This window comes from Schistocerca serialis, chromosome 7 (genome assembly GCF_023864345.2).
Source record: "Schistocerca serialis cubense isolate TAMUIC-IGC-003099 chromosome 7, iqSchSeri2.2, whole genome shotgun sequence".
Lineage (NCBI taxonomy): Eukaryota > Metazoa > Arthropoda > Insecta > Orthoptera > Acrididae > Schistocerca > Schistocerca serialis.
In genome coordinates, this window is record NC_064644.1 from 563,777,482 (window position 1) to 563,803,374 (window position 25,893).

General features: G+C 40.2%; 1 protein-coding gene across 3 annotated transcripts in view; it reads left to right on the plus strand.

Moving 5' to 3' along the window:
- LOC126412774 (UHRF1-binding protein 1) overlaps positions 1–25,893 on the plus strand; it is a 443,324-nt gene that overhangs the window by 68,204 nt on the left and 349,227 nt on the right. For all 3 annotated transcript variants that reach the window (XM_050082540.1, XM_050082538.1, XM_050082539.1), the window contains exon 4: positions 15,051–15,443. In XM_050082540.1, coding sequence (XP_049938497.1) covers positions 15,051–15,443 — 393 coding nt within the window. The remainder of the gene's footprint in view (positions 1–15,050; positions 15,444–25,893) is intronic.

Here is a 25,893-nt window from a genome sequence, read left to right on the forward strand (position 1 = left end):
AGACAATGGGGTCAAAGGTGAAGTGCAATAACAGCAAGATCAAAGCGAAAAATCAGAAAACTTGTGAAAGTAATGCAACCTTTTTGCATGAAAACACATTTCAAGTACTTTCAACCGCCGATAGTGAAAATGCAACATATAGTTCACAAGAATGATGGGAAAAGCAAAAAGGCTCTGTGAATAAGGTAGGAGAAGAAAATTTATTGACACAAACAAGCGTGGTTGAGGTCAATGTAAATGTGCCGACCAAAAATTGTGCCGAAGTGTTTAGTGAACCAATACAAAACGAGTCCCACATTGTGAATCCAGTAACAGCAGACTGTTTGTGCTTTCAGACAGTGATGGTCGTGTACTTGCAATTAAGCTAAAAGAAACAACTAAAACACATTCATGTGGTATAATGAAACTGGGAGCCACACTTGGCAAAATTAAAAGAATGACTGCATCCTCAGAGGTAAAAAATCTGCATGATAAAGACTTTCTTGTACTTCTGGGAGTCACAAATGACATCTTCAAAAATGAAATGGGGAGTGCTACGCGTGATCTCAAACAGTGTATGAGAAACCTCACTCATGCAAATTGTAGTGCCTCAAGAATTTCAGGGTAAATTCTAGAAACACTCGGCCTTCAACCATCTCGAACACCCAATTTTTTTTAGGGACGAGTGCGGGAGTGTGAGAATGTTTATACTGATCCACCTGTTTCTATGTGCAGGTCAGAAGTTTGTTATTAGAAAACTGTAAGAAGGGAGAGTCACTGACGACAAAAGGTGTTTGCCGCCAGCGCCACAGAAGACGTGATGAAAGCTCAGGGAATAATTATGTAGTATTCTTTGATGTGTTAGTGTTTGTGGTGATTGTAAAAAAGACTAATGAACAATTGAATATAGATTTCAATGCACATTCATGTATTGGACTCTCTGAGACTAGAGACTTTATTTATTTAGTTATTTATTTTTATTTATTTATTTATTTATTTTCACATCTTAGCTCTGCATGAGGCAGGACACATGTGATGTCCATAAATTATTGGATTACTATGATATTGAACTTGTGGTTTATAGAGTCTAATGTTTAAAGACACCAGTTGGCTTGTCAGAGTTTACTTACTTATGTGAAAAAGAGTAAATGTAGTTTTGTATTGAGAGATGAAAATATACCAAGAATGATCTGAAAGTGTTCCATGAGTACACAAATTATTTCAAAAATAGAGAAGTAGCTTAATAATTCCTGTAATCCGCCATAATCTTCAGAGAAGAAGCTTTTTTGGGAGATCGACATAGCTGATTACCCATAGAAGAGAATTGACTGCACACAATACGTAAGTCAACTGTGAGAGAAGTGAGTCTTGCAACTCAGTACCACACTGTCTCGTGCCGTTCGAAAAACGTTAGAACATGGCGACCGTGACAGGACCCGAAGAAAACGGGAATTTAAAAGAGAGATACGGTGCACATGTTAAATGTAGTAATGGTCAGTATTTCACATTGCTATGATCTTGTAAGATGGTCATGTATTAATACGGAAATAAAAAGTGCCAACAATCAGTTTGCAAAAATTTGCAAACATTTAAAAAATGTCAAATGTGTTGATATAAGCAATATTGGACATATATTCCACACACAACACAAACTTCACATGAATGGCTTGGGGAAATAATATCTGGCAAACCTGATAACCAAGGGAAAAAAAAACCACCAAAATAAATTCAAAACCAAAATGATAATTGCATCACTATCGCCAGACTCCATAACGAAAACACTTCAAAAAAAGGTGAAATCATTAAAACCATCATCAGCACTAGTAAAGCGTGCAAAAAAAAAAGACAGTGCGTTAACAGGAAGAACAGCGGACAACGATTTCGGCGACAAGAGAACTACAGTTACTCATCATCCAAATATTATTTTATACAAAAACAAGAAAAACGAGATTACTCAAAGTTCACAAGATAGCATGACAGTAGTGGCAGAACCAACATTTCAAGTGTCAGAAACAGCATCACCATCAACAACAACAACAAGAACAGAAATGGCTGTATTAAGTACATTAGTAGCAGCACCAGTAGCAGCAACGAGCAACTCACCACAGCCCAATGTACAGGTACAATCTGAGAGGTGCAGGAGACCTGTCCTTCTCAAGAATTTTTGGTTTCTTACCAGGACACGGGAACGAATATGACAGCACAAAATGTAAATAAAACTGTAACCAGCTTTCCTCCTAGTTACCAGCAGATTTTAAGCCTAAATATTCAGTGCCTTAGAAATAAATCACTAGAACTTGCGGTAGCAATGAATGGTGTAAATATTGACTGCATATGCATCACGGAGCATTGGTACAGAATTTTTGAACTAAATAGCATCAATATTCACCCATATAAGTTGGAAAGTCAGTATTGTAGAAAAAATGTCGAAAATGGAGGTGTATGTATCCTTAATAAATCATGTGTCAGGTACAAAAGAAGGTGTGAAGCTGTATCATTGAGTGTCGAAAATCTTTTTAAAGCAGCAGCTATACAGTTGTGTGAGATACAGGGAAAAGTCATAGTCATAGTAACATACAGACCACCTACTGGGGATACAGACATGCTCATTAATCAATTAGAAACACTGCTTACATTACATTAGATTAGATTTACTTTCATTCCAATTGATCCGTAGTGAGGAGGACCTCAGGGATGTAGAACATGCCAGAAGAACAATAATTTATAAGTTAATAAACATATAATAGAACTACTACAATACTTATTTACAATGAACACATTACTGCACTGAAATGGTGCAGAAGTTACGATTGTACTTTAGACACACACACACACACACACACACACACACACACACACACACACACACACACACAAAAAAAAATCGGGCAGTTCAACTGAGATATCCATCAATCGAGTTGAAGGAGTTGGCCACCAAAAAATCCTGTAGGCTTCTTTTAAACTGAATTTCATTGGTTGTTAAGCTTTTTATGGCTGCTGGCAAGTTATTGAAAATGTGTGTTCCTGAATAATGTACACCCTTTGGTACAAGAGTAAGTGACTTTAAATCCTTGTGAAGATTATTCTTATTTCTAGTATTGATTCCAGAGCTGAGCTGTTGGTTTGAAAAAGTGATATATTTTTAATGACAATTTTCATTAAGGAATAAATATATTGGGAAGCAGTATCCCTAGTTCCCTAAACAGGCCTATGCAGGATGTTCTTAAGTTCACACCACATATAACTCTTTTTGCACATTATTGTGCCCAGAAAACTTTAGCTTGGCTTGATAAATTGCCCCAAAAAATAATCCCATATGACATCATGAAGAGAAAATAACTATAGTATGCCAGCTTTTTCATTTTTATATCCCCTATGTCTGACAATTCGCATTGCAAACACAGATTTGTTAAGATGCTTTGGCAGTTCTGTTGTGTGCTCCTTGCAGTTGTGAATTTATTATCAAGCTGTAATCCCAAAAATTTAATACTGTCCACTTCTTCTATCTGCCTGTCATCATATGTTAGGCATGTAGTCGTGGAACACTCCTTACAAGTTCTGAACTGCATGTAGCATGTTTTTTTAAAGTTTAGTGACAAAGAATTGGCTAGGAACCAGTGATTAATGTCCACAAATATTTGATTAGCCAACCTTTCTAAGACTACACTTGATTTCCTATTTATTGCAATGTTTGTATCATCAGCAAACAAAACAAACTTGGCATCTGGTAATGTTACTGACAAAAGATCATTGCCATGTACAAGAAAAAGTAAGGGCACTAAGATGGAACCTTGTGGGACCCCACATGTAATTAGTTCCCAGTTGGATGATGCCTGATAGCTTAATACATGTCTCTTTCCTAATAATGCTCTTTGTTTCCTGCCAGAAATAAAAGAGTTGAACCATTTTGCAGCATTTCCTGTTACACCACAATATTCTAACTTACTTGAAAGGGTATTGTGATTTACACATTCAAATGCCTTTGACAGATCACAAATATACCAGTTGCCTACAAGTTTTTGTCTAATGAATTGAGTACATTTTCACTGGAAGTGTAGATAGCCTTCTCAATATCAGAACCCTCTGGTAATTTGAAATGTAACTTTGACAATATGTTATTTGTGATAAGATGGTTATAAAGTCGATTGTACATTACCTTTTCTAAAATTTTTGAGAATGCTAGCAAAAGTGAAATTGGACGGAAATTTGATGCTATTTCTTTATCTCCCTTCTTAAACAGTGGCTTAACTTCAGCATATTTCAACAATCCAGCAAATATTCCACTGATAAATGACTGATTACACAAATAGCTTAATATGTTACTTAACTCAGAATGACATTCTTTAATTAGCTTTGTTGATATGTCATCATACCCACCAGATGTATTCGATTTTAAAGATTTTATGATGGACATTACTTCTGCTGCGGTAGTGAGGGTCAGCTTCATATTATGGAAGTTACTTGAAGTGTCTGGTTTCAGGTATTCCATGGCAACATCTACAGAACCTGACAATCCCATCTTTTCATTGTTTTTACTGTAGTTGTCTGTGGGGATTTCAACATAAATCTTATGAATGAAATGCTAAAAAATCAATTCCTAAATCTATTGTGTAGTTTCAATCTGTTTCCGCACTTACATGAACCCACAAGAATAACTTATAATACAAACGGTCTTATAGATAATATATTTTCAAAGGTATGATATACAGAAGTAGAAGTAACAAATACTGATTTGGGGTTACCAGACCTTAATGCTCTTTCTCTCAAAACTCCTTCAATGCCACTGCAAGGGAAAAAAGCATACTACATGTATGAAAGAAAATTTTCCACTGAAAACTGTGTAGAATCTACAAATATCCTAACTTGTGAGTCCTGGGCATAAGTGCTGTCCCTAACAATTACGAATGATGCATATAACACTACTATTTCAATTTTCATGGGATATTTCGAATGTGCTTTCCAAAGAACCTGTCAAGAATCAAATCAAATCACATCACAATACAAAGCCAAGTTCTTGGATCACAGCTGGCATCAAAACTTCTAGTGGAACTCTAAAGAGACTAAATTCAAAATTGAAGACAGCTACAGATCCACAGTTCATAGAATATGCTAAGAATTACACAAGGGTATATTGAAAAGTAACTGCCAAGGCAAAATTTATGACTAATGACAACTTAATAAGACAGTCTGATAACAAATCAAAGGCCATATGGTGTATTGTGAAGACTGAAACAGGAAAGAGATGCATATAGCAGGGTATCATTCTCAAAAACACAGGGGGGAAAAATTGCCAAATTATACCAACAATTATGTGATAAATGCAACAACTTCATTAACACTTTCGCTGCGCCATCGGTGCAGGCATGCAACTCTCCAGTGCGGCCCTGCAAGTGCGAGTGCGGGCGGGGCTGGTAATGCTCGAGTGCGGGCCTGTAACACTGAAACGGCAGATACCGTTTGGAGCCGACGCTCCTAAGCACACCTCAGTTACAGGCTAACGTCGCGACCTTGTAAGATCTGTAGGATCATGTTCTATACTGACTTAATGATGACACCTTAGATGCATTACTTCAAATAAGCTTCGACTGTATTGTGGTCATGTTTTAATGTCTGTTTGCTATCTGACACCTGTAGGGGTCACCGGCGACATTGAAATGTTCGTGATTTGTTGATAATGTAACAAAAAGTACAATTTGGATTCCAAAATGCATAGTCTCAAGAAGGAAAGAAAGGAAAAAGGAAACTGGATTCATTTGAAGTATTTACTTCAAATGCGCATTTTTAAGATTGACTCTGATAGAGGTTGTCAATTTAGTAGCAAGTTTGCTACTGGTGTGAGAGAATTAGCCATCTACATTTATCATAGACGCCCAGGGGATGCCCAGGATGTGTAGAAATTAGTAAGCGAAACACTTTTCCTGCTCCTTTTCACATTGGAATGTCCATTAACCGCCATTACAAACAATATACGTTCGATAACTGACCATACAAAACAAAAGTGCACAAGCTTTGATGCTAGCTTAGATGCTGCAACTAGACTGAGTAATCCGACAGAAACCAAGGAAAACCAGAATTTCCAAAAGCTACTTGTAGCATGACAGTAGATCCAACAGATGAACATGAAGTGTTCAAAGTAATAAAAAGTTTGATACCTAAAATGTCCGCAGGAGTAGGTGAGGTGCCTGCTTATATCATAACAATGACAGCTACACAAATCTCAAGGCCCTTGGCATACATAGCCAACTTATCATTTAGCGAAGGAGTGTTTTTGGAAAGGATGAAAATGTCAAAAGTAAAGCCATTATTCAAAAACGGCTACAAGTGTAAGGTAGAAAACTATCGGCCAATATCCATCCCAAAATAATAGAAAAATTAATGAAGCACAGAATCAACAAATATATAAATGACCATAAGTTACTAAATAGAACATCTATGTCATACTCTGCAAGCCACCTGACGGTTTGTGGCAAAGGGTACTTTCGGTACCACTGTATGATCCCTCCAACACTCCCTCACGAATAGTGTGTGGGAAGAATGATTGTCAGTAAGCCTCTGTATTGGCTCTAATTTTTTTAATTTTCTCCTCATGGTCAATATGCGAGATGTATGTGGGGGGAAGTAATAGGTTGTCCGACTACTACTGAAAAGTGCTGTCTCAAAATTTCAATTGTAAATCTCTCGGTGATGCACAATGCCTCTCTTGTAATGTCTGCCAGTGGAGTTTGTTTAGTATCTCTGCAACGCTCTCTCACCAGCTAAATGATCCTGTGACAAAACACAACGCTCTTCTTTGGATATTCTCTATCTCCTCTATCAGTCTTACCTGATAGGGATCACAGGTAGATGAACAGTACTTAAGAATCACATGAACAAGCACCTTATAAGCCACTTCTTTTGTAGATAAGTTACATTTCCTTAACATTCTTCCAATGATTCTGAGTCTGGTGTATGCTTTTCCCGCTATCTGTTTTATATGGTCATTCCACTTGAGGTCGCTCCGGATAGTTATGCCTAAATATTTTACGGCAGACACTGTCTCCAGCTGTTTGTCATCAATAGTGTGGCTGTACAGTAGTGGATTTCTTTTCCTATGTATGCGCAATGTGTTACATTTATTTATATTCAGAGTCAACTGCCAGAGTCTACACCATTCATCAATTCTTTGCAGATCGTTCTGCAAATTCTTACTATCTTCTGGCATTGCTGCTTTGGTATAGACAACTGCATCATCTGTGAATAGCCTTAAAGAACATCCAACACTTTCTACTAGATCATTTATATATATTATAAACAGCAATGGTCCTATCACACTTCCCTGTGGTACTCTAGGTATCTGTCGATTTACTTCCATTAAGAGCGACGTGTTGAGTTCTATCTGCAAGATGGTCTTGAATCCAATTGCAGATTTGCTCCAATACTCCGTAAGCTCGTATTTTTTCCATTAAATGGCAATGTGGGACCGTGTCAAATGCCTTACTGAAATCAAGGGACAAGGCATCAACCTGAGCACTGTTGTCCACTGCACTGTGGATTTCGTGGAGGAACAGAGCGAGCTGCATTTCCCAGGATCTCTGTTTGCGGAATCCATATTGATTCTTATAGAGGATATGTTCATTTTCCAAGAACGACATAATTCTTGAGTGTAAAACATGTTCCATAATTCTGCAACAGATTGACGTCAACAATATAGGTCTATAATTGTGTGGATCTGTCTTATGACCTTTCTTAAAAATGGAAATGACTTGCACTTTTTTCCAATCGTTAGGTACCTTTCATTGCTCAAGCTATCTACGATAAATTACTGCTAGAAGGGGAGCAAGTTCTTTCAAATAATCTTTATTAGAATCTTGTAGGTATCTCATCTGGTTCTGAAGCCTTTCCACTACTAAGTGATTGTAGCTGCTTTTCAGTTCTGCGGTCGGTTAGCTCAATATATTCGTATGACTTTTGAAAGCAGGGACAGTGTTACAGTGTTCCTCAGTGAAACAACTATGAAAGACCGAATTCAATATTTCGGCCTTCTCTCTGTGATCTTTCATATCGGTGCTGGCATGGTTGCTGAGAGAATGGATAGATGATTTTGACCTGCTTACTGATTTTACATGTGACCATTCTTCCATTTGTTCTCCACATCTTCGCCCTCATCACCGAATATTTGATGCTGACAGCTGAGATATTCTGAAATTTGTATCCTGTCACCCTTGCTGAGCAAATATATCTTCCTACCTTTCTTAACATTCCTTGTGGGATCCGTCATCGTAGATGCTGCCACAGCCTTAAGAGCACTGATTCGATAAGTTCAGGTCTGTTTGTTGCCAGGAGGTCTAAGACGTTACTTTCACGAGTTGGTTCTCTAACTATCTGCTCAAGGTAATTTTTGGACAACACATCCAGAACAATGCCACGAGATTCTCTGTCTCTGGCAACAGTATTGATGGCATAACACTCCCAGTCTATACCTGGAAAGTTGAAGTCACACCCTATTACAACGGCATGATCAGGGAAATTACTAATGATATTCTGCAAGCTCTGTCTGAAGAAATCTACAACTGCAGATCATGATGCATCTGATTGTTGTTTTGACTGTTTTTGATACTCAATTACACCCAGATTAATTCACTTTTGGAATCCGTGATAACCTCGCTAGATTTTATCGAATTTTTTAGTGCAATAAACACGCCGCCACCATTGGAGACTAACCTATCCTTAAGATAAAAATTCCAGGCTGAACTTAGGATTTCATTGTCATTGATGTCTGGCTTCAACCAGCTTTCTATTCCCAATATTATCTTTGCATTATAACCTTCAGTAAGCAATACTAATTCTGGGACCTTTCTTTGGATGCTCCTCCAGTTTACTAAAATCATATTAATCTTTTCTATCTCTGATCTGTGAGGACCAAGATTCTCTGAGGTCACTGTGGCTGATTTAACAGGCAAATTGTCTTTGCTTCCAAGGGAGGGTTCCTCTAAACTAACAAATCCCCATGTGCACACCACACGCACTCTGCTACCCTAGTAATCACTTCCTGTGTGTAATGCATACCTGACCTATTAAGGGGAACCCGCTATCGGCATCTGATAGCGGAGGTCTACAAATTCGCACCCGATACCATTGCAGAGCCGTCTGAGCCTCTGGTTTAGACCTTCCACTCTATTCCAAACCAGAGGACTGCGATCAACCCTGGGTATGATGCTGTAGACAGACAGCTTAGCCTGTGCCCCGCATACATTGCTAGTTGCCTTCACCAAATCAGCCAGCTGGCAAAAAGGAGCCGAGGATGGCCTGAGAACGCAAGCAACAGGCTTCATTCATGCCAACATGTGCCTCTACATGCAGCCGGTTCCACCCAGTTCGCTCGATTGCCACTGACAGGGCCTCCTCCACATCACAAATGAGACCTTTCGGGATACATACCGAATGAACACTGGAATTATTTCCTGCCTTACCTGCTATCTCCCTGATGGACTCCATCACCCGTCTAACATTGGAGCTCCCAGTGATTAGCATACCCACTCTCTGTACTTGTCTGCAGTGGACAGGAAACTAGACCGCTGGCCCAACAGGAGAGGCATCCTGTGCTGGCTCTGAGTTATCAACAACACTGGGTAGCACCTTGTACCTGTTGCTCAGATGTAGGGAGCAAACCACACGGCCTGCTCTCTCTTTCGCCTTTCACCCACTGACACGTGAACCCACCACTGTCTGCCACCCACTCTGTAGTGAGGATGGACCAGTCAGATGTGTATCAGAAGCCGCAGCAATGTACGGGTCACCAGGGGATTCCAGTGACACCAAAGGTGTCTCAGGTCTCGTCACTGGCGCCATAACATCACCGCGTTAGCTAGTAGCTTGTCGATGGTAGCCAACCCCACTTCCAGCTTTTTATGGACAGCAGCCAACTCTCCTTGTGTCCGCTCAAAACAAGCACAGTACCTATCCATATCGTACTGTGTGTAAGATATATATAAGGTCTCAAATGGTGCTACTGAATTTGAAAATATACCAAAGGAGAATAAAGTAACACTAAAAGTCAGTGTGCAGATTTCTCCCTGTACTCTGAGACTGTAAGCTATTAAACAGAAATAAATTTCTCTACATTGAAAGTCTCCACTAGGAAGCCGCCCTACACAAGGATATTCACAAGACTTATGCAACAACAAAAACTATGATTAATTTTCTAACCACTAGTCTACACTGTAAAATACGCATGTACAGTTCACTTCTTTGCAGAAGCAAGTGAACAAAAAACAAAGACTAAATTAATTTACAGTTTATTACACAAGTGCTGCTGCAGCTGCTCTGCTGCACGTCCTCTCGGCTCAGCGACTGAAATCAGCATGGCTTCCAGACAGGTAAAGATACAGAAACAGCACTAATGTGCTACACTGAGCAAATGGTCAAAAATCTAGAAAAAGACTGTTGCATAGCAAGAATAAATTTAGATCTCTCTAAAGCATTAGACACTGTCAATCATGGCATTTTTTTAGAAAAACTCGAAGCATTAGGTATTTATGGGACAGGGGAAAAGTGGTTGGTTTGGATCGTATCTACAAAACGGAACACGGATTGTAGGACTGATGTCAGATTACTCCAGCCACAAAATAAGTTTAGTATCAGATGCAAAAAAAAAAAAAAAAAAAAAAAAAAAAAAAAAAAAAAAAAAATTGGAAATAGGAGTGCCGCAAAGCGGTATTCTAGGTCCCTTATTGTTCTTTGTCTGCATAAATGACATTCACACCTCAGATGGAGCAGCAAAGGCCATTCTATTTGCAGATTTGCAGATGACACTAGTGTGATAATAGGTGCACCAAAGCAAATGCTGCAAACAACTACTTCTCAAGTAATAAAGAATGTCCACACTTGGCTCAGTGCAAAGCGGTTGACATTAAATGCAAATAAAACAAATTATATGCAGTTAGGGAAAATATGTCAAAATGTAAATTTCGATCTGTTGTTCGGTGACAAGGCCATAGACAGAGTGGCATCAACAAAATTGCTAGGGATTCATGTAGATGAAAGTCTTAATTTTAATGACCATGTAATGAAACTTGTGCAGAAACTTAACTCAGTCTGTTTTGCTCTTAGAATTATTGCAAATGTTTGTACTGCAAACCCTTATTCAATAAGCTTAAAGTTCTAACAATGATGTGACTTACCAAACGAAAGTGCTGGCAGGTCGATAGACACACAAACATACACACAAAATTCGAGCTTTCGCAACCTAAGGTTGCTTCATCAGGAAAGAGGGAAGGAGAGGGAAAGACGAAAGGATGTGGGTTTTAAGGGAGAGGGTAAGGAGTCATTCCAATCCCGGGAGCGGAAGGACTTACCTTAGGGGGAAAAAAGGACAGGTATACATTCGCACACACACACACATCCATCCGCACATACACAGATACAAGCAGACATTTGTAAAGGCAAAGAGTTTCAATGTCTGCTTGTGTCTGTGTATGTGCGGATGGATATGTGTGTGTGTGCGAGTGTATACCTGTCCTTTTTTCCCCCTAAGGTAAGTCTTTCCGCTCCCGGGATTGGAATGACTCCTTACCCTCTCCCTTAAAACCCACATCCTTTCGTCTTTCCCTCTCCTTCCCTCTTTCCTAACGAAAGATTTTGTGTGTATGTTTGTGTTTGTTTGTCTGTCTATCGACCTGACAGCACTTTCATTTGATATATACACACACACACAAAGGCATGTGAGCCATATTGGTATAAAACTATACAACATACTGCCAGCCAACATCAGGAAGTTAGGAGATGAAAACAGATTTAAAGTAGAATTTGAAGAATTTCTACTTGAACAGTGTTTTTACTTGGTAAATGACTATTAAGGCCAATACGTAATTATTTTTTTTATTATTTTGAGCTTTTCCTCATTACAGAGCCTTATCTCCAACATAATAATTTACCTGGAAATGACAATACAAACAATAAACGTTCTTAAACTATACTCTCAAAATATTTCTCCAGGTGCTTCGATCTTGCGTGTCCTCTTCCTCTGCGCCCATTCTCCTCATTGTGTGCTGTACATTTTGGAGCCAGGTGGTCACAGGTCGTCCTCTTCTTCTTCTCCTCCCCTCCGGTTCCCACTCCAGTATCAATTTTGGTATTCTGGCTTCCTCCATTCGTCGTACATGCCCGTACCACTGTAATTTCTTCCTATCCATTACGTCATATATTCTTTCTTTTATTTCCATTCTCCTTATTACTTCGGTGTTCCTTATCTTTTCTTTCCTGGAGATTCTTGCCGATCTTCTCCAAAAGTCCATCTCTAGAGCTTGTAATTCTTTAATGTGCTTCATGTTAACTGTCCAGGTTTCCGTGCCATACAGAACCATACTCTCTAATATGGATTTGTATATTAATTTGTTTAGTTCTGCTCATTACATTCCTGCTCCATAAGACTGAGTTAAGCATCCCAATGACCCTCCGTCCGCTACTAATTCTTTTATTGATTTCTGACTCTGATTTTCCCTCAATTTCTAAAATGGATCCCAAATAACAGAAAGTGTTTATCTTTTTGATTTTCTTTCCTTCAATATATAGCTCATCTGAATCATTAGTCAAGTATTCTGTTTTTTGGTAATTAATCTTCAAACCCCAAGTTTTGTATGCTACTGCTAGTTGATTGCACATATAGTTAGCATCCTCTCCATCTTGTGCTACGACTACTTGATCATCAGCAAATAATAAATGATGTAGGTAAACTCCATCTCTTATTTCTAATCCCATACTATTACATTTACGAGACCATGTTCTAAGGCTAATATCTATATAGATTTTAAATAATGATGGTGACATGGGACAGCCCTGTAAAAGGCCTTTGCTTGTTCTAAATTTCTGTGAAAGTTTATTACCAACTTTCACTTGGCAAATGTTATCTTTATACATCTGTTGTATTATTTTAATCAAGGAAGGGTTTATGTCTGCCATATATAGTGCTCTCCAAAGTAATTTTCTTGGAACAGTATCATACGCTTTTTTTAGATCTATGAAAATTAATCCTATACTTTTTGATTTTTCCCTATGTTTCTCCAAAATCTGTCGTAATGTGAAAATATGGTCTACACACGATCTCCCAGCCGTGAATCCACATTGTTCTTCTTGGGTTCTAAAATTTTTTTCCAGTTTGTTTTTAATTACTTTCGCAAAAATTCTCATTAATGTGTTTGTAACACAAATTACTCGATAGTTTGAACAAATTTTGCGATCCCCTTTCTTAAATATTGTATTAATGTAACCTAGCTTCATTTCGTTGGGTATTGAATCTCCATGTATCATTTTGTTGAAGAGCTGTGTTATCAGTTTCACAATTTTGTCACCACCATATTTCAGACACTCCAGATTGATATTGCCTGGTCCCGGTGATTTACCATTCTTTCCTGTTCTCAACGCCTGAAGTACTTCACTTTCTAAAATATGGATCTCATCATCTTCATGTCCTTTATCTTCCCCTGTTCTTTCTTCTAGATATTCTTCTCTGTCCTCATTTAATAATTTTTGGAAATACTCTTCCCATTCCTTTTGTGTTATCAGTTGGAGATTAGTTTTGCTTTTTGTATCCTGTCGAAGCCCTTTCAATACTGACCATGCTTCTTTTGCTCTCCCAAATCCTAATTTGCTATTCACCTTGGCACATGTTCTTTCCCATGCTTCATTTTTTGCCATCCTTATTTTTTTCGTCACTTCATTCTTCTTTTCCTTGTATACGTAATTATGATGATATTTATATTAAGGCAAAACTGAAAACACTGTCTTTCATCCTCTAAAGTTTCTGTTGAATTTGTGTATCTGATGGACAGCTATTGAGTGTGGTAAAATTTTTACTAAAATGATTTAGTGAATATAAGAACTTCCTGTTTAGGAAAGACAAAAGCAAATCCTTCAAACAGACCATGCAGTTACAATACTGTTAGTATACATGTATAAAAAGTTGTATTACTGTGTCTTGTATGACCAAGTATTATTCTTTTTACATTTTTTGTACAATTTTGTATGTATTATTCTTTGTATTACTTGATGTAAAATTTTGTATGTTCCTTTTACATAACTTGTTTCTCATAAATTTACATGTACTTTTGGACAACATCCATACAGTATTTATTGTTTACAGATGGATAAATAAAAATAAATCCTTTTTATGACCAATGAACTGGTGCACGGAGTTGACAGTACACACAGGAATGTTTTAAAGGGGGAAAATCCCCGATTGCCACAGATAGGGCTTTCTGACAGACACTGTTAGGGAATATTCCCAGAACCTCCAAGTAGAGACCTTAATTAGCAGTCGTACCTGGTAGCATGAACTCTGAATGATGCACTGTCTTGTTGTTGTTGCTGTTGTTGTTGTTTTTACAGACATCAGAGAACTCACCTCCAAAAACATATCAAAAATTGCTTTGTAATTAAATAGTCAGTTTTATTTTTATAGAATATCCATATTGTTTCATATGACTGCGGTAATGTGTTACAGACAATAGCACAAACTTTTATTGTGTGTGTGTGTGTGTGTGTGTGTGTGTGTGTGTGTGTGTGTGTGTGTGTGTAAATACTTTGAGGCTATAATTTATGTCTCTACAACAAGCATATATTTCTCATAATTATCTACTTACAAATGATTGGAATTTGAGAAGTTTGAAAAGAACACTTTGCATGATAATGTGCACTTTGATATTAGATAACATTGAATAGAAGTGCTATTTCTTTAAATTTGTTAAAAATTCTTTTATGTGAAAGCAGTGCTTTTGCAATCTGCTTTTGGGAATTGTACTTCATGAAGATATATGTGCTAAATAATGAAAATAATTTTAATTGTACATATTGATTGTGTTTGTGTGATTGTGGTAGGTTCTGACCATGTGTAATTGAACTGAATCCTATATTTTGTGTACTTTTAATTTTATAGAATGGGCTTACTTTTTTGCAGTTTTTCTTCATTTTCCTTAAGTTATTTGTGTAGTAATTTAAATTGTGTCACATGTTTCTTTTTGTGAGGGTTGGATGCATTGTTCATATTTGGGCAATAAACAAAAGTCACTGAAGGGCATTACTGGTCTTTCTGTCAACAGATATTACGCATTGTTGTCGAGTCAAAGTCACCAAACTGGCAGAAGTGTGATTTACGGATGACAAGGTTAAAGGAACCTGACCGGGGGCAGATCCTCATTTTCAAGGAACTTGAGTGGCAGACAGTGAGAATTGAGGCAAATTCCACAATGGATAGCACTATGACTCCACTAAGGCTGCTGACAAACCATGCATCATGCCGTATAATAATAAAGAAACGATTATCAGATAGTCTTGTATTGGGTTCGTGCCTTGCACTTATATTGGATGATTTATTATGGGTTTTGACTGATTCACAGCTGAAAGCTGCCCTATGTTTTGTGGGTTCCCTTGTGGGTTTGATCCAAAAAGCCACTGAACTGACACGCATACGCAAAGCGGCACGGAAAATTGAGGTAAGTGAACATGTGAAACTGATATACAGAGATTAATACAGTTCACAAATTTTGTAGGAAAATAAAGCTTTTCTTCATTGCTCCTCACACCAATTTTAAATAACTGTATTCAGCTTTTGTAGAGTGCCTTATGAAAGGATGTGCTTACAGGTCCCTGAGAGTTTCAGAGCAGTCAATCTTTCCTTGCTGTTTTTAAGGAAAGATGACATTACTTGGTATTGGAGCAAAACAAATATCCCATTGGCGTAGAACTAAACATCACTGGTAAAATCCATACAGTGATTATTCTTGAAACAACATGTGTTTTTTGTTTTATTGGAGCGTGACAGATGTTGTAGTCTACACAGTCTTGGTGCTGTATGTGCCATCCTATGTCTATTCTAATAGGAAAGAAATAGTACAGATTTTCAGGAAACTGAAAGAAACAATCAAATAATCCTGTAAATGATGTTTATTCAAAGTCTAACAGTGGAAAGTCCAGGTTGAAGTACAACAATATTATGAAAAGGACTGATTTCTACTCACCATAAAGATGACATATTGACCTCCAGACAGGTGCGATGAAAAGACTGTTACATACTAGCTATCAGCCAACTCTTTTTTCAGAAAAGAAAGTACACCCACATTCATAACAGCAAGAACACCTCAACACACATGGCCACAACGTCTGGCCACTTTCTTTCCTTGAAGACTGCGTCATTCAAAATGGTAAATGGGAAAAGTGAAATCCTTTAATAAGATATTGTTGACATGTACGTGGCAGTAATCTACCAGTAGCGTTCTTACTCTGCTTAATGTATCACTGCAAATTTTGTCTGCCCTTTTTCTATCTTAACAGAAGTTGTCCATACTATGCTATGGAGCTTATAGTTTGTGTCCCAGTGATTGAACTGTTGCAAGACTCATTTGTCATTACAATCATGACTGCCAAACGCTCTCCAATAAATGCTGTCAACTGATATCTCATTATATCTCTGCAGGTATTACAGTGAGAAATGTTCTGTTGCTTGCACTTTAGTGAACAGTTTCACATCTAATTCCAGCTGTCAGACAGAATTGTTTCAGGAAGAAAGCTGCCAGGATTAATACCTATCACAGGAAAGTTAGCTTTGCATTTGTCTAGATGTCCAAACAACATTCATAGTTGGTAAATGTTACAAGTATGATCTGCCAAGCTGCTTAACTATCCATTCTTCTGGCTATCTACTAACACAACTGTTTCTGGTGGAGTGATAAAAGCAGTATTACAACCAGGGGCAGATATGCATCACTGTTAATTGTGAAGGGTGGAAAAATTGCATACAACCTCACATTGTTTTGCATAGGGAGATGAAAATATTGACATGTTGTATTAAACACAGAAAGAAGTGTTTGTGACAACAGTTTGTAGACTTCATAAATTGTTCCACCAGACTATGAGTTGTGTGCAGTGTATTATTAAGGAGAGGTGGAAGTTGTATCTCTTCCTTTGAGAGCACAGCCTGTGGGACAAAGCTCAGGTAATCTCAGAATATTTCACTGGTACCAGCTGTACCATCGATCATTGTCCCATATACTATCACGATATAGTTGCTGCTTAGGTAAATGTAATTCTGAAAGGAGTGGTGGGGAGGGGGGGATTATGAACTAGTGCATGTGATAACTAAGGAGGCACTGAACCTCCTCATAGTTATTTTACAACACAGCCCCCCTTTCACTGGTAGTATGATGTGACTTTGGTGTACAAGCAGAGGGTCATGCACGAAATGGAGGATTAATTAATGAAAACAAAGATGAAGTTCATGAAATCTACATCCAGCCACATTGTATATCCTTCTGATACTTTCAAATTTGGTGGCCATAAGGTGCCTTTATGTAATGAGTTTCCCTTTGATTCATAGGTTCCTAATCCCAGTGAGAGATACCAGAAATATGTGCACTCATGACAGTAGCTGTGTTGTATATTACAAGAAACATCTGACAAGTTCCCCTGTAGTAGTTTTCTACTTCAACTGATAATGAAATAGATGTTTGAAAAGTTTTCAAATTTATTATGTTGTTTGCCTTCGTTCTGAAGCTGTACTTTAGCATGTTTTCAGGATGGTGAGCTCTTCTGTTGTTGTGAATTACCAGTTAGACATATTTTTGTGAACTACTGTTTAACCTTACTCTGTCCCTTCAGTTTTATTTTCAATCATGTTTCATGGAAAAGCACCACCAAAAGTTGTTAAATGTTGTCTACTTTCTTATGAACATTCAGTGAATATGAAACAATGGAAAATGCAGGATGGAATAATGAAAATATTATGAAAATGATAGATTGCTACCCACCATATAACGGAGGTGCTGAGTCGCAGATAGGCACAGTGCACAGCAAAAAGATTGTCAAACAAGTAAGCTTAAAGCCAAAAGGGCCTCCATTTGAATTAGACAAAACACACACACACACACACACACACACACACACACACACACACACACACACACACACACACACATTTGGCTGCCGAGGCCAGACTGCGAGCACCAGAACGTGATGGGAGAGCCAATCTATGTGGTGGAGCTAAGGAGCTGTCTGGGTTGCGGAGAGATGGAGGAATGGGGTGGGGGGCATGGGCACCGTAAAGTGCTGCTTGTGGAAGCATAAAGGAACGAGGTGGGGAGAGAAGGGATAGGGTGGCTAGGTGCAGTCAGGAGGTTAGGTTAGACCGAGGGTGGGGTGGTGGGTGGCTGGAGAGGTAAGGCCTGGGAAATCTGTTTTTGTACAAGGTTGGGAGGCCTTACTGAGACACTTGGTATTTTTCGAGAGGGTCTGCTCGTCACTACAGATTCGATGACTAGGGGTGCCGTACAGGTGCCAATGGCATATTCTGGATTTGTTCATAGGTAATACCTTCAAAGGAGATGTAATTGTGGGTGAAGATATAGCTGGTCATGGCGATTAGGAATGAGGTTGTAGGCTTGGAATCCATTAGGCATTGGGAAAGTGTGTTCGATAGCGGCTAGGCCATAAGCATGAGCGATGTAGATGTAAAGAGAGGTGGTATCAACAGTGATGAGCAGGATACTATATGGCCTATGCCAACATATTTATGGGCCACTCTAGAGAAGTCCTTTCTAACCACCCGGAATCCCAAACCCCTCACCTGGTTCAGATTCATTGATGATATCTTTGTGATCTGGTTTGAGAGTGAGGACGCCCTATCCACATTCCTTTAGAAGTTCAGCACCTTTCCCCCATTTGCCTCACCTGGTCCTACTCAACTCAGCAAGCCACCTTCCTCGATGTTGACCTCCAACTCAAAGATGGCTATGTCATTACCTCCATCCATGTCAAACCTATGAACCAGCAGCAATACCTCCACTTCGACTGCTGCCATCCATTCTGTCCCAAGAAGTCCCTTCCATACAGCCTAGCCACCCATAGTTGTCACACATGTAGTGATGAGCAGCCCCTCTCGAAATATACTAAGGGCCTTAGACCATAATTAGCCTCCCAACCTTGTACAAAAACAGATGTCCCTTGTCTTATCTCTCCAGTCACCCACCACCCCCCAAATTCCCACTCTTTGGCCACAGAGGAGCATTGCCCTCATGACTCAGCACCACCCAGGCCTGAATCACATTCTCCACCTGGGTTGCGACTACCTCTCGTCATGTCCTGAAGTGATTAATGTTCTGCCCACTATCCTTCCCACCCATCCCACTCTGTGATATTCTACCATCCACTGAACCTACACAGTATTATTGAGCATTTGCACACAATCCAGCCCCCAACCTCGTGCCTCATGGCTCATATTCCTGTAATAGACATAGATGCAAGACCTGTCCCATACATCCTCCCATCATCACTTACTCCAGTCCAGTCACAAGCATCACCTATCCCATCAAAGGCAGGGCTACCTGTGAAACCAGTCATGTGATGTACAAGCTAAGCTGTAGTGACTGTGCTCATTTTACATGAGCATGAGAACCAACAACCTCTGTCCGCATCAGTGGTCACCAACAAACTGTGGCCAGGAAACAGTTTCACCACCAAGTTGCTGAGCACACTGCCCGACATTTCAGTGACTGCTTCACAGCCTGTGCCATGTGGATCCTTCCTACCAACACCAACTTTTCTGCATTGTGCAGGTGGGAACACTCTGTGTATTTCATAACCCTCCTGTCCTCAACCTTCATTAGTCATCGTCATTTACCTACCTTTCACCTTCCCTGTTCACATTCCAGCACTACACAACCCTCTTTTTCACCAGTGCGCCCTCCTGTCCTCAACCTTCATTAGTCATTGTCGTTTACCTACCTTTCACCTTCCCTGTTCACATTCCAGCACTACACAACCCTCTTTTCCACCAGCGCGTGCACAGTATTTTGATGACAATCCTTTTCGCTGCCCCCTGCCCCCCCCCCCCCCCCCTTTTTCCTTCTCACCCCGCCCTTTGACTAAATGTCCCAACTGCACATTGGCTGCAGTGGGGGGAGAGTCAGTGTGGGGTGCACAGCCCACACTATTGTCAAGCAGTTTCGGCAACACACTTGCATTCATGTTCAGTCTGTGCTCCAGGGGGCACTGATAATGCCATTTATCAGCCAACGCCTTAACGGCACTCAACTGCTACGTATTGCGTGTCCATGGAAGTAAAATTTGAGACATACAACACTTCTGTTGTGGCAATAAAAAGAGAAAGAGTAAAATTGTGAACATTTATTTACATATGTAACGCTGAATTGTAATAAATCACTCAAAGTCACTGTCATGTTCGTCATCTGTACATGATGCATTATTGTTGCTACTGTACTATTCAGTGGTATTAATAATAATTTTGTTTATTGCATATCTGATGACATCATCATGCCTTCAGTAATCTTCTTCCAATTGTTGGACCTTCCTGCAACACCCTTCCCAGTCATCAGTAGTTATTGAAATAAGGGATTCACTTGCAAACAGTCTGTGCTTGGGCATAGTCCCTGAAAAGTTGTGCTCCTAACAACCATTTTACTTTTTCCCACACCAAGCGGACAACTGTATGGCCTATCTCTTTTGCCATTTTGTTGAACACACAACTTTTTTTTGCAGTCATTCCCAAAGAGGAGATTCCTTACCCCATAACGACGACATCATCATCCTTCTGCAAAAATTTACTGATTGTCATATTACTGTCCTTAAAAGTTTCAACCAGATAGAGTATTTCTGTGTATTTCCACAATGTATTTCATTCCTGCGATGAATTGCAACTCCCAGGCAATAATTTCTCTATGCTCTAGCAATAAAGACCCGTTATTTTGTTCTTTTTCCACATGACTCCTATGGACAACAAAATATTCAACAGAAAATACCCCAAGGCCAGCCAATCGTTTCCTTGAGTGTTGATCAAAGTTTCCGCAGAATGGGAGCAATCTTCTGAACCAAGAAGTAGTCTTCAATTGTTTGTTTCAGGACACCTCTGTTGAAGTTATCCAGCTGGACTCTCCCAGTAGATCCTGACCTAAGTAGATCCTGACCTAAGAATTAAAAAAAAAGTCAGAACGTAGAATTCCATTTTACGTAGTATGTGTAGTTTTCCAAATAACAAGAAGAGGCGCCAGGGGAAGGATCAACTTTTTGAAATCACTTATATAGAAGTGAAAGCTATGGTCCTAGGTGTCGCATGATGACCATTAACTGAATAAAATTGATGTTGGCAGTCATTTACCATATATTGCAATGTATTTTTTTTCCAAATGTGGCAGGTCTCGTGTCCACTACCTTTAGCACACCAGTCAAGTACCTTAACCACCATGCCACATGGGAGTTTCTGAATAATCAACTATGTTATTTCCTCTTCAACCACCTACCGGATGACAAGAAATTCTTTTACACACACAAGCAAAACAACCACTTTAAATCAGTTTAGACGAAGGGGCAGTTAGTTTCAAAGCACTATCAAACAGAAAAATTGGAGCTGCAGTTTAGCTCTTTTTGCTGGGAGTTCCTGGTTATTACCCAGGAATACCTTTACAAAATCTTTGAATTCTTTTCACAGAGCTGAAGCTTGCCCCTGTACATATCGCTGTTTGTCTTCTTGGCTGAGAAAGAGAAAGGAACAACTCTTTAATTTTTCTCTCCTTCTCTGAATATGCAGTGACATTATTATTTCCTTTGCTTCTCTCCATAATATACTATCCCTTGCCTTCTTGGATGGGTTCAAGGAGTTTATGGTGTCTGTGACAGGCCAGGAACTGCATCATCACTCATCAAGAGATGTATTATTTTGCAATGGAACACAATACAGCACAACAGTTGCTTCACAATAGCTACATACGCAGGGTTCTGTATTAGATCTCTGAGTTTGGCACTGGCTGGTCGCAAAACATCAGCAGACCAAAGTCTACTGACTTCCACCAATTCAGAACTTGGGAAGCCTCCTCCTTCTTTTTGTGAACAAACTGAGCACTTGCAATTCATTTGAGAAGTTTGAAAAGAACACACTGCATAATAATGTGCACTTTTATTTTAGGTAAAGTAATGAGTTATGAAAGAACACTGAATAGAACAGCTACTTCTTTAAAATTGTTAAAAATTCTTTTATGCAAAAGACCTGCTTTTGCAGTCTATTTTTGAGGTCAACACACAGTATTCATCAACATTGTTATTGCCCTTGCTCCACTCCATAATATGCTACCCCTTGTCCTTCCTTGAGGAGTGGGAGTGAGTTTTTGGAGTTGCCATGATAGGCTGGGAATCGCTTCATCACTCATCAAGAGATGTATTACATTACTAGGGAACACAATACAGCACAACAGTCACTTCATAATGGCTCTTTTTCTCACCTTTGATAGAGTGGTGCTTCTGTCCAAGATCAAAGCAGGCCATGAATTTATAACAGTCCGACTGTACATACCGAACCCGATGCGCTGCTACCAGTGTCATCATTTCAACCACACTAGAACGTCTTGTCGACACCCAGCCAAATGTGTAACCTGTAGTAGGGATGCACATGAGGATGATTGTCCTCCTCCTTTTCCCTGCTGTATCAACTGCAATGGCGAGACTGTCCCGTGTATCTTGATGAGCGGGCTGTCCAGGAGATCCGGGTAAAGGAAAAAGTGCCTTACCCAGTTGCTCGCAAGTTGTTGGCTATTCACAAACCCTGCGTCCTCTTGTCTGGCATTTACAGTTCTGTTCTTGTTACCCCTCACTCCATGAAGGACATGGCCACACAGACATGCAACCTCAAATTCAGCTCTGAGGTTGTTAAATTGCCCAGTGTCAAGGTAGCATCACCATCCCCCCTGTCCAGCTGTGCAACAAGCCATGAAACTCTCGCCTCAAGGGGTGAAGCCCCCAGTTACACAATTGGTAGGCCGGAAAGGACAAGAGGAGTACTCCCATGAAGACTTCCTACCTCTCTCCAGCCAAACAACACCTGAGTCCTCCTCTGCTAACAGGAAAGGGGCAAAGAAGTCCAACAAAGGTAAACAGTCTTCTCCTTCGCTGACTTGAAGGTTCTCTTTGACAGTGTTGCCAAGTGATACCTTAGCCAGGCCAGCCTCTGTGTCGCCGCTGTGCACAACCAACAATTTTTCTGTCTTCGACTCCACAGACCAACAGCACAAGCAAGCCAGTGCTTCTGTGGACCTCATGGAGCAGGATCCTCCTGCTTCTGTGCCTTGTAGCAGCGAGTCTTCGCAGGCTGTCACTAGCCCCCTTCATTTCCTCCTCATCATGACTCTCCTCCAGTGGAATGTTCGTGGCCTGTGGTACCACAAATAGGATTTACAGCTGCTTTTAGCATCACAGCATCCCCACTCTGCCATCAGGAAACAAAATTGGGTTGTCATGACTGCTTTGAGCTTTCATATTTCTTCCCAGTTCATTTTGACCTTCCCCCTGAGGTCAGCATCCCATCTCATGGGGGCGTCATGCTGCTCATATGGGATGATTTTCATAGTCAACCCCTCTCCCTGACTACCCATCTTCAAGCTGTTGCAGTTCGCCTTTTCCTTCCTCACCTGACCTTTTTCCTCTGTACCATTTATGTCTCTCCGTCGTCTGATGTCACCAGGGCAGACTTCCTTCAGCTTATTGGGCAGCTACCTCCCCCATTTCTACTACTCGGTGACTCTTAATGCGCATTATCCCCTTTGGAGTTCTCCCAAAACCTGCCAGAGAGGTGCCCTCTTGGCTGATCTTAATCAACTTAACCTCTTCTGCCTTAACACAGGAGCACCCACATTCCATTTCGACTCCTCGCACACCTATTCCCATTTGGACCTATTCTTCTGCATTGCGCGGCTTGCCCATCATCTCGAGTGATCCATTCTTTCTGACACCTACTTGAGCAATTGTTTCCCATGTGCGATCCATTTGCTGACTCCTATGCCATCGGCATGCATACCCAAATAGCAGCTTACTAATGCTGACTGGCAGCTTTACTCCTCCCTGGTGACCTTCGAAGATCAAGATTTCCCCAGTTGTGATGACCAGGTGGAATATCTCACGAACTTTATCCTTACTGCTGTAGAATGTTTCATTCCTTACACTTCCTCTTTCCCATGTCGTTTCCCAGTTCCTTGGTGGACTGAGGCATGCTGCAACACAATTCGTGTGCGGAGACGTGCTCTCCGCGTTTTTAACCATTATATTAGAAAGGCAAACTGGATTCATTATACGAGGGCATTTCGAAAAATAAAGATACAATGGCTCACAGTCCTTAAATAGAACATTTATTTAGAAAACTTCAGTTACATCTTATTAACTGGATTATTTGTTGTTTTTCAACATAATCGCCCCCGTTATCCAAACATTTGTTAAGTCGGTGCACAAGCTTTTCTATTCCACAGTCATAGAAGGTTGCCGCCTGTTGTCGGAACCATATTTCAACTTCATCTTTGATCTCTTCATTGTTGTAAAATGATTTTCCGCCAGGATGTGACTTCAGGTAATGGAAGACATGGAAGTTGGTGGGCGCAAGGTCCGGGCTGTATGGCAGATGGTCGAATACGTCCCATTTGAATTGTTTGAGTAGTGCTTTGGTTATGAGCGCTGTGTGAGGCCGAGCGTTGTCATGAAGCAAGCGGACTCCGCTTGTCAGCATTCCCCCGCGTTTGTTTTGAATTGCCCTTCGAAGACGTTTCAAAGTCTGGCAATATGCAGCAGCATTAATTGTCGTTCCAGGAGGCATAAATTCCAACAGAAGAATGCCTTGTATGTCCCAAAAAACAGAAGCCATGATTTTCTTTGCTGAAAACGACATTTTCCATTTCTTGGCTTTTGGTGAATTCGAATGGTGCCATTGCATCGATTGTTGTTTGGATTCAGGTGTATGATGATAAACCCACGTCTCGTCACCTGGCACAGTGTGATCAAGGAACTGATCACCTGCTTCAGCATAGCGTCTGAGGACGTCGAGTGCAAAGCCCATCCTTTTCTTTTTGTGTTCTTCCGCTAACAGTTTTGGAACCCTGAGTGCACACAATTTCCTGTACCCTAACTTGACAGTCACAACGTCATAAAGAGTTGTCATTGACACGTCCGGTATCATCTGATGCATTTCTTTCAATGTGAGATGTCTATTCGAACGAATTGCTTCCTCCGTTCTCTGAAGAAGGGCATCAGAGATCACAGATGGCCGACCTGTTCTTTGTTCGTCATGAACATCGGTCCTATCTTCAGAGAAACGTCGACACCATTTCGTTACATTTTGTCGATTCATAGTGTTCCCATAAACACAAACAATTTCTTTGTGAATATCCGCTGGTCGCTGACCTTTTGCATGAAGAAAACGTATGACAAAGCGCACTGCGCATTTGGCGGGATTCTGAATTGGCGCAGCCATTTTAAACATGACCTATTCCAACCAGAAGCAACGTTCAACTGCCGAACGACCGCGAGGAGAAAACTAACGGTTCAAGGTTAACACCAGTGTTGCCAACTTGCTCGCGAAACTCTTCTGTTCCTCTGGCGTACAGTGTATCTTTACTTTCCGAAATACCCTCGTAAATAGGTGTGTACAAAGTGTCATCACTTTCTTCAGGATAACGAAAAAAGGTAGCTGGATTTTATTCACTGGTTATTTTAACAGTTCCACCCCTTCCTCTGTCATGTGAGCCAACTTCTGACAGCTCTCTGGAACCAAGATTCATTCACCAATTTCCAGCCGCACAGTAGCAGATGATGTCATCGTGGACCATATTGCTATCTCCAACACCTTGGGCCACCATTTTGCGGAGATTTCGAGCTCTTCCCACTATCATCCTGCCTTCCTCCATCAGAAACGAGCGGAGGCGGCTCGGGCAATACCCTTCTCTTCTCAGAATTGTGAGTGTTACAAAGCCGCCTTTACTATGAGGAAGCTTGATCATGTTCTCAATTCACCCCGATCGTCCACCCCAGGGCCAGGTACTGTCCACATTCAGATGTCCCAGCACCTTTCTGTTGCGGGAGAGCACTTTCTGATTAATATGTACAACCACATCTGGGCAGAGGGCT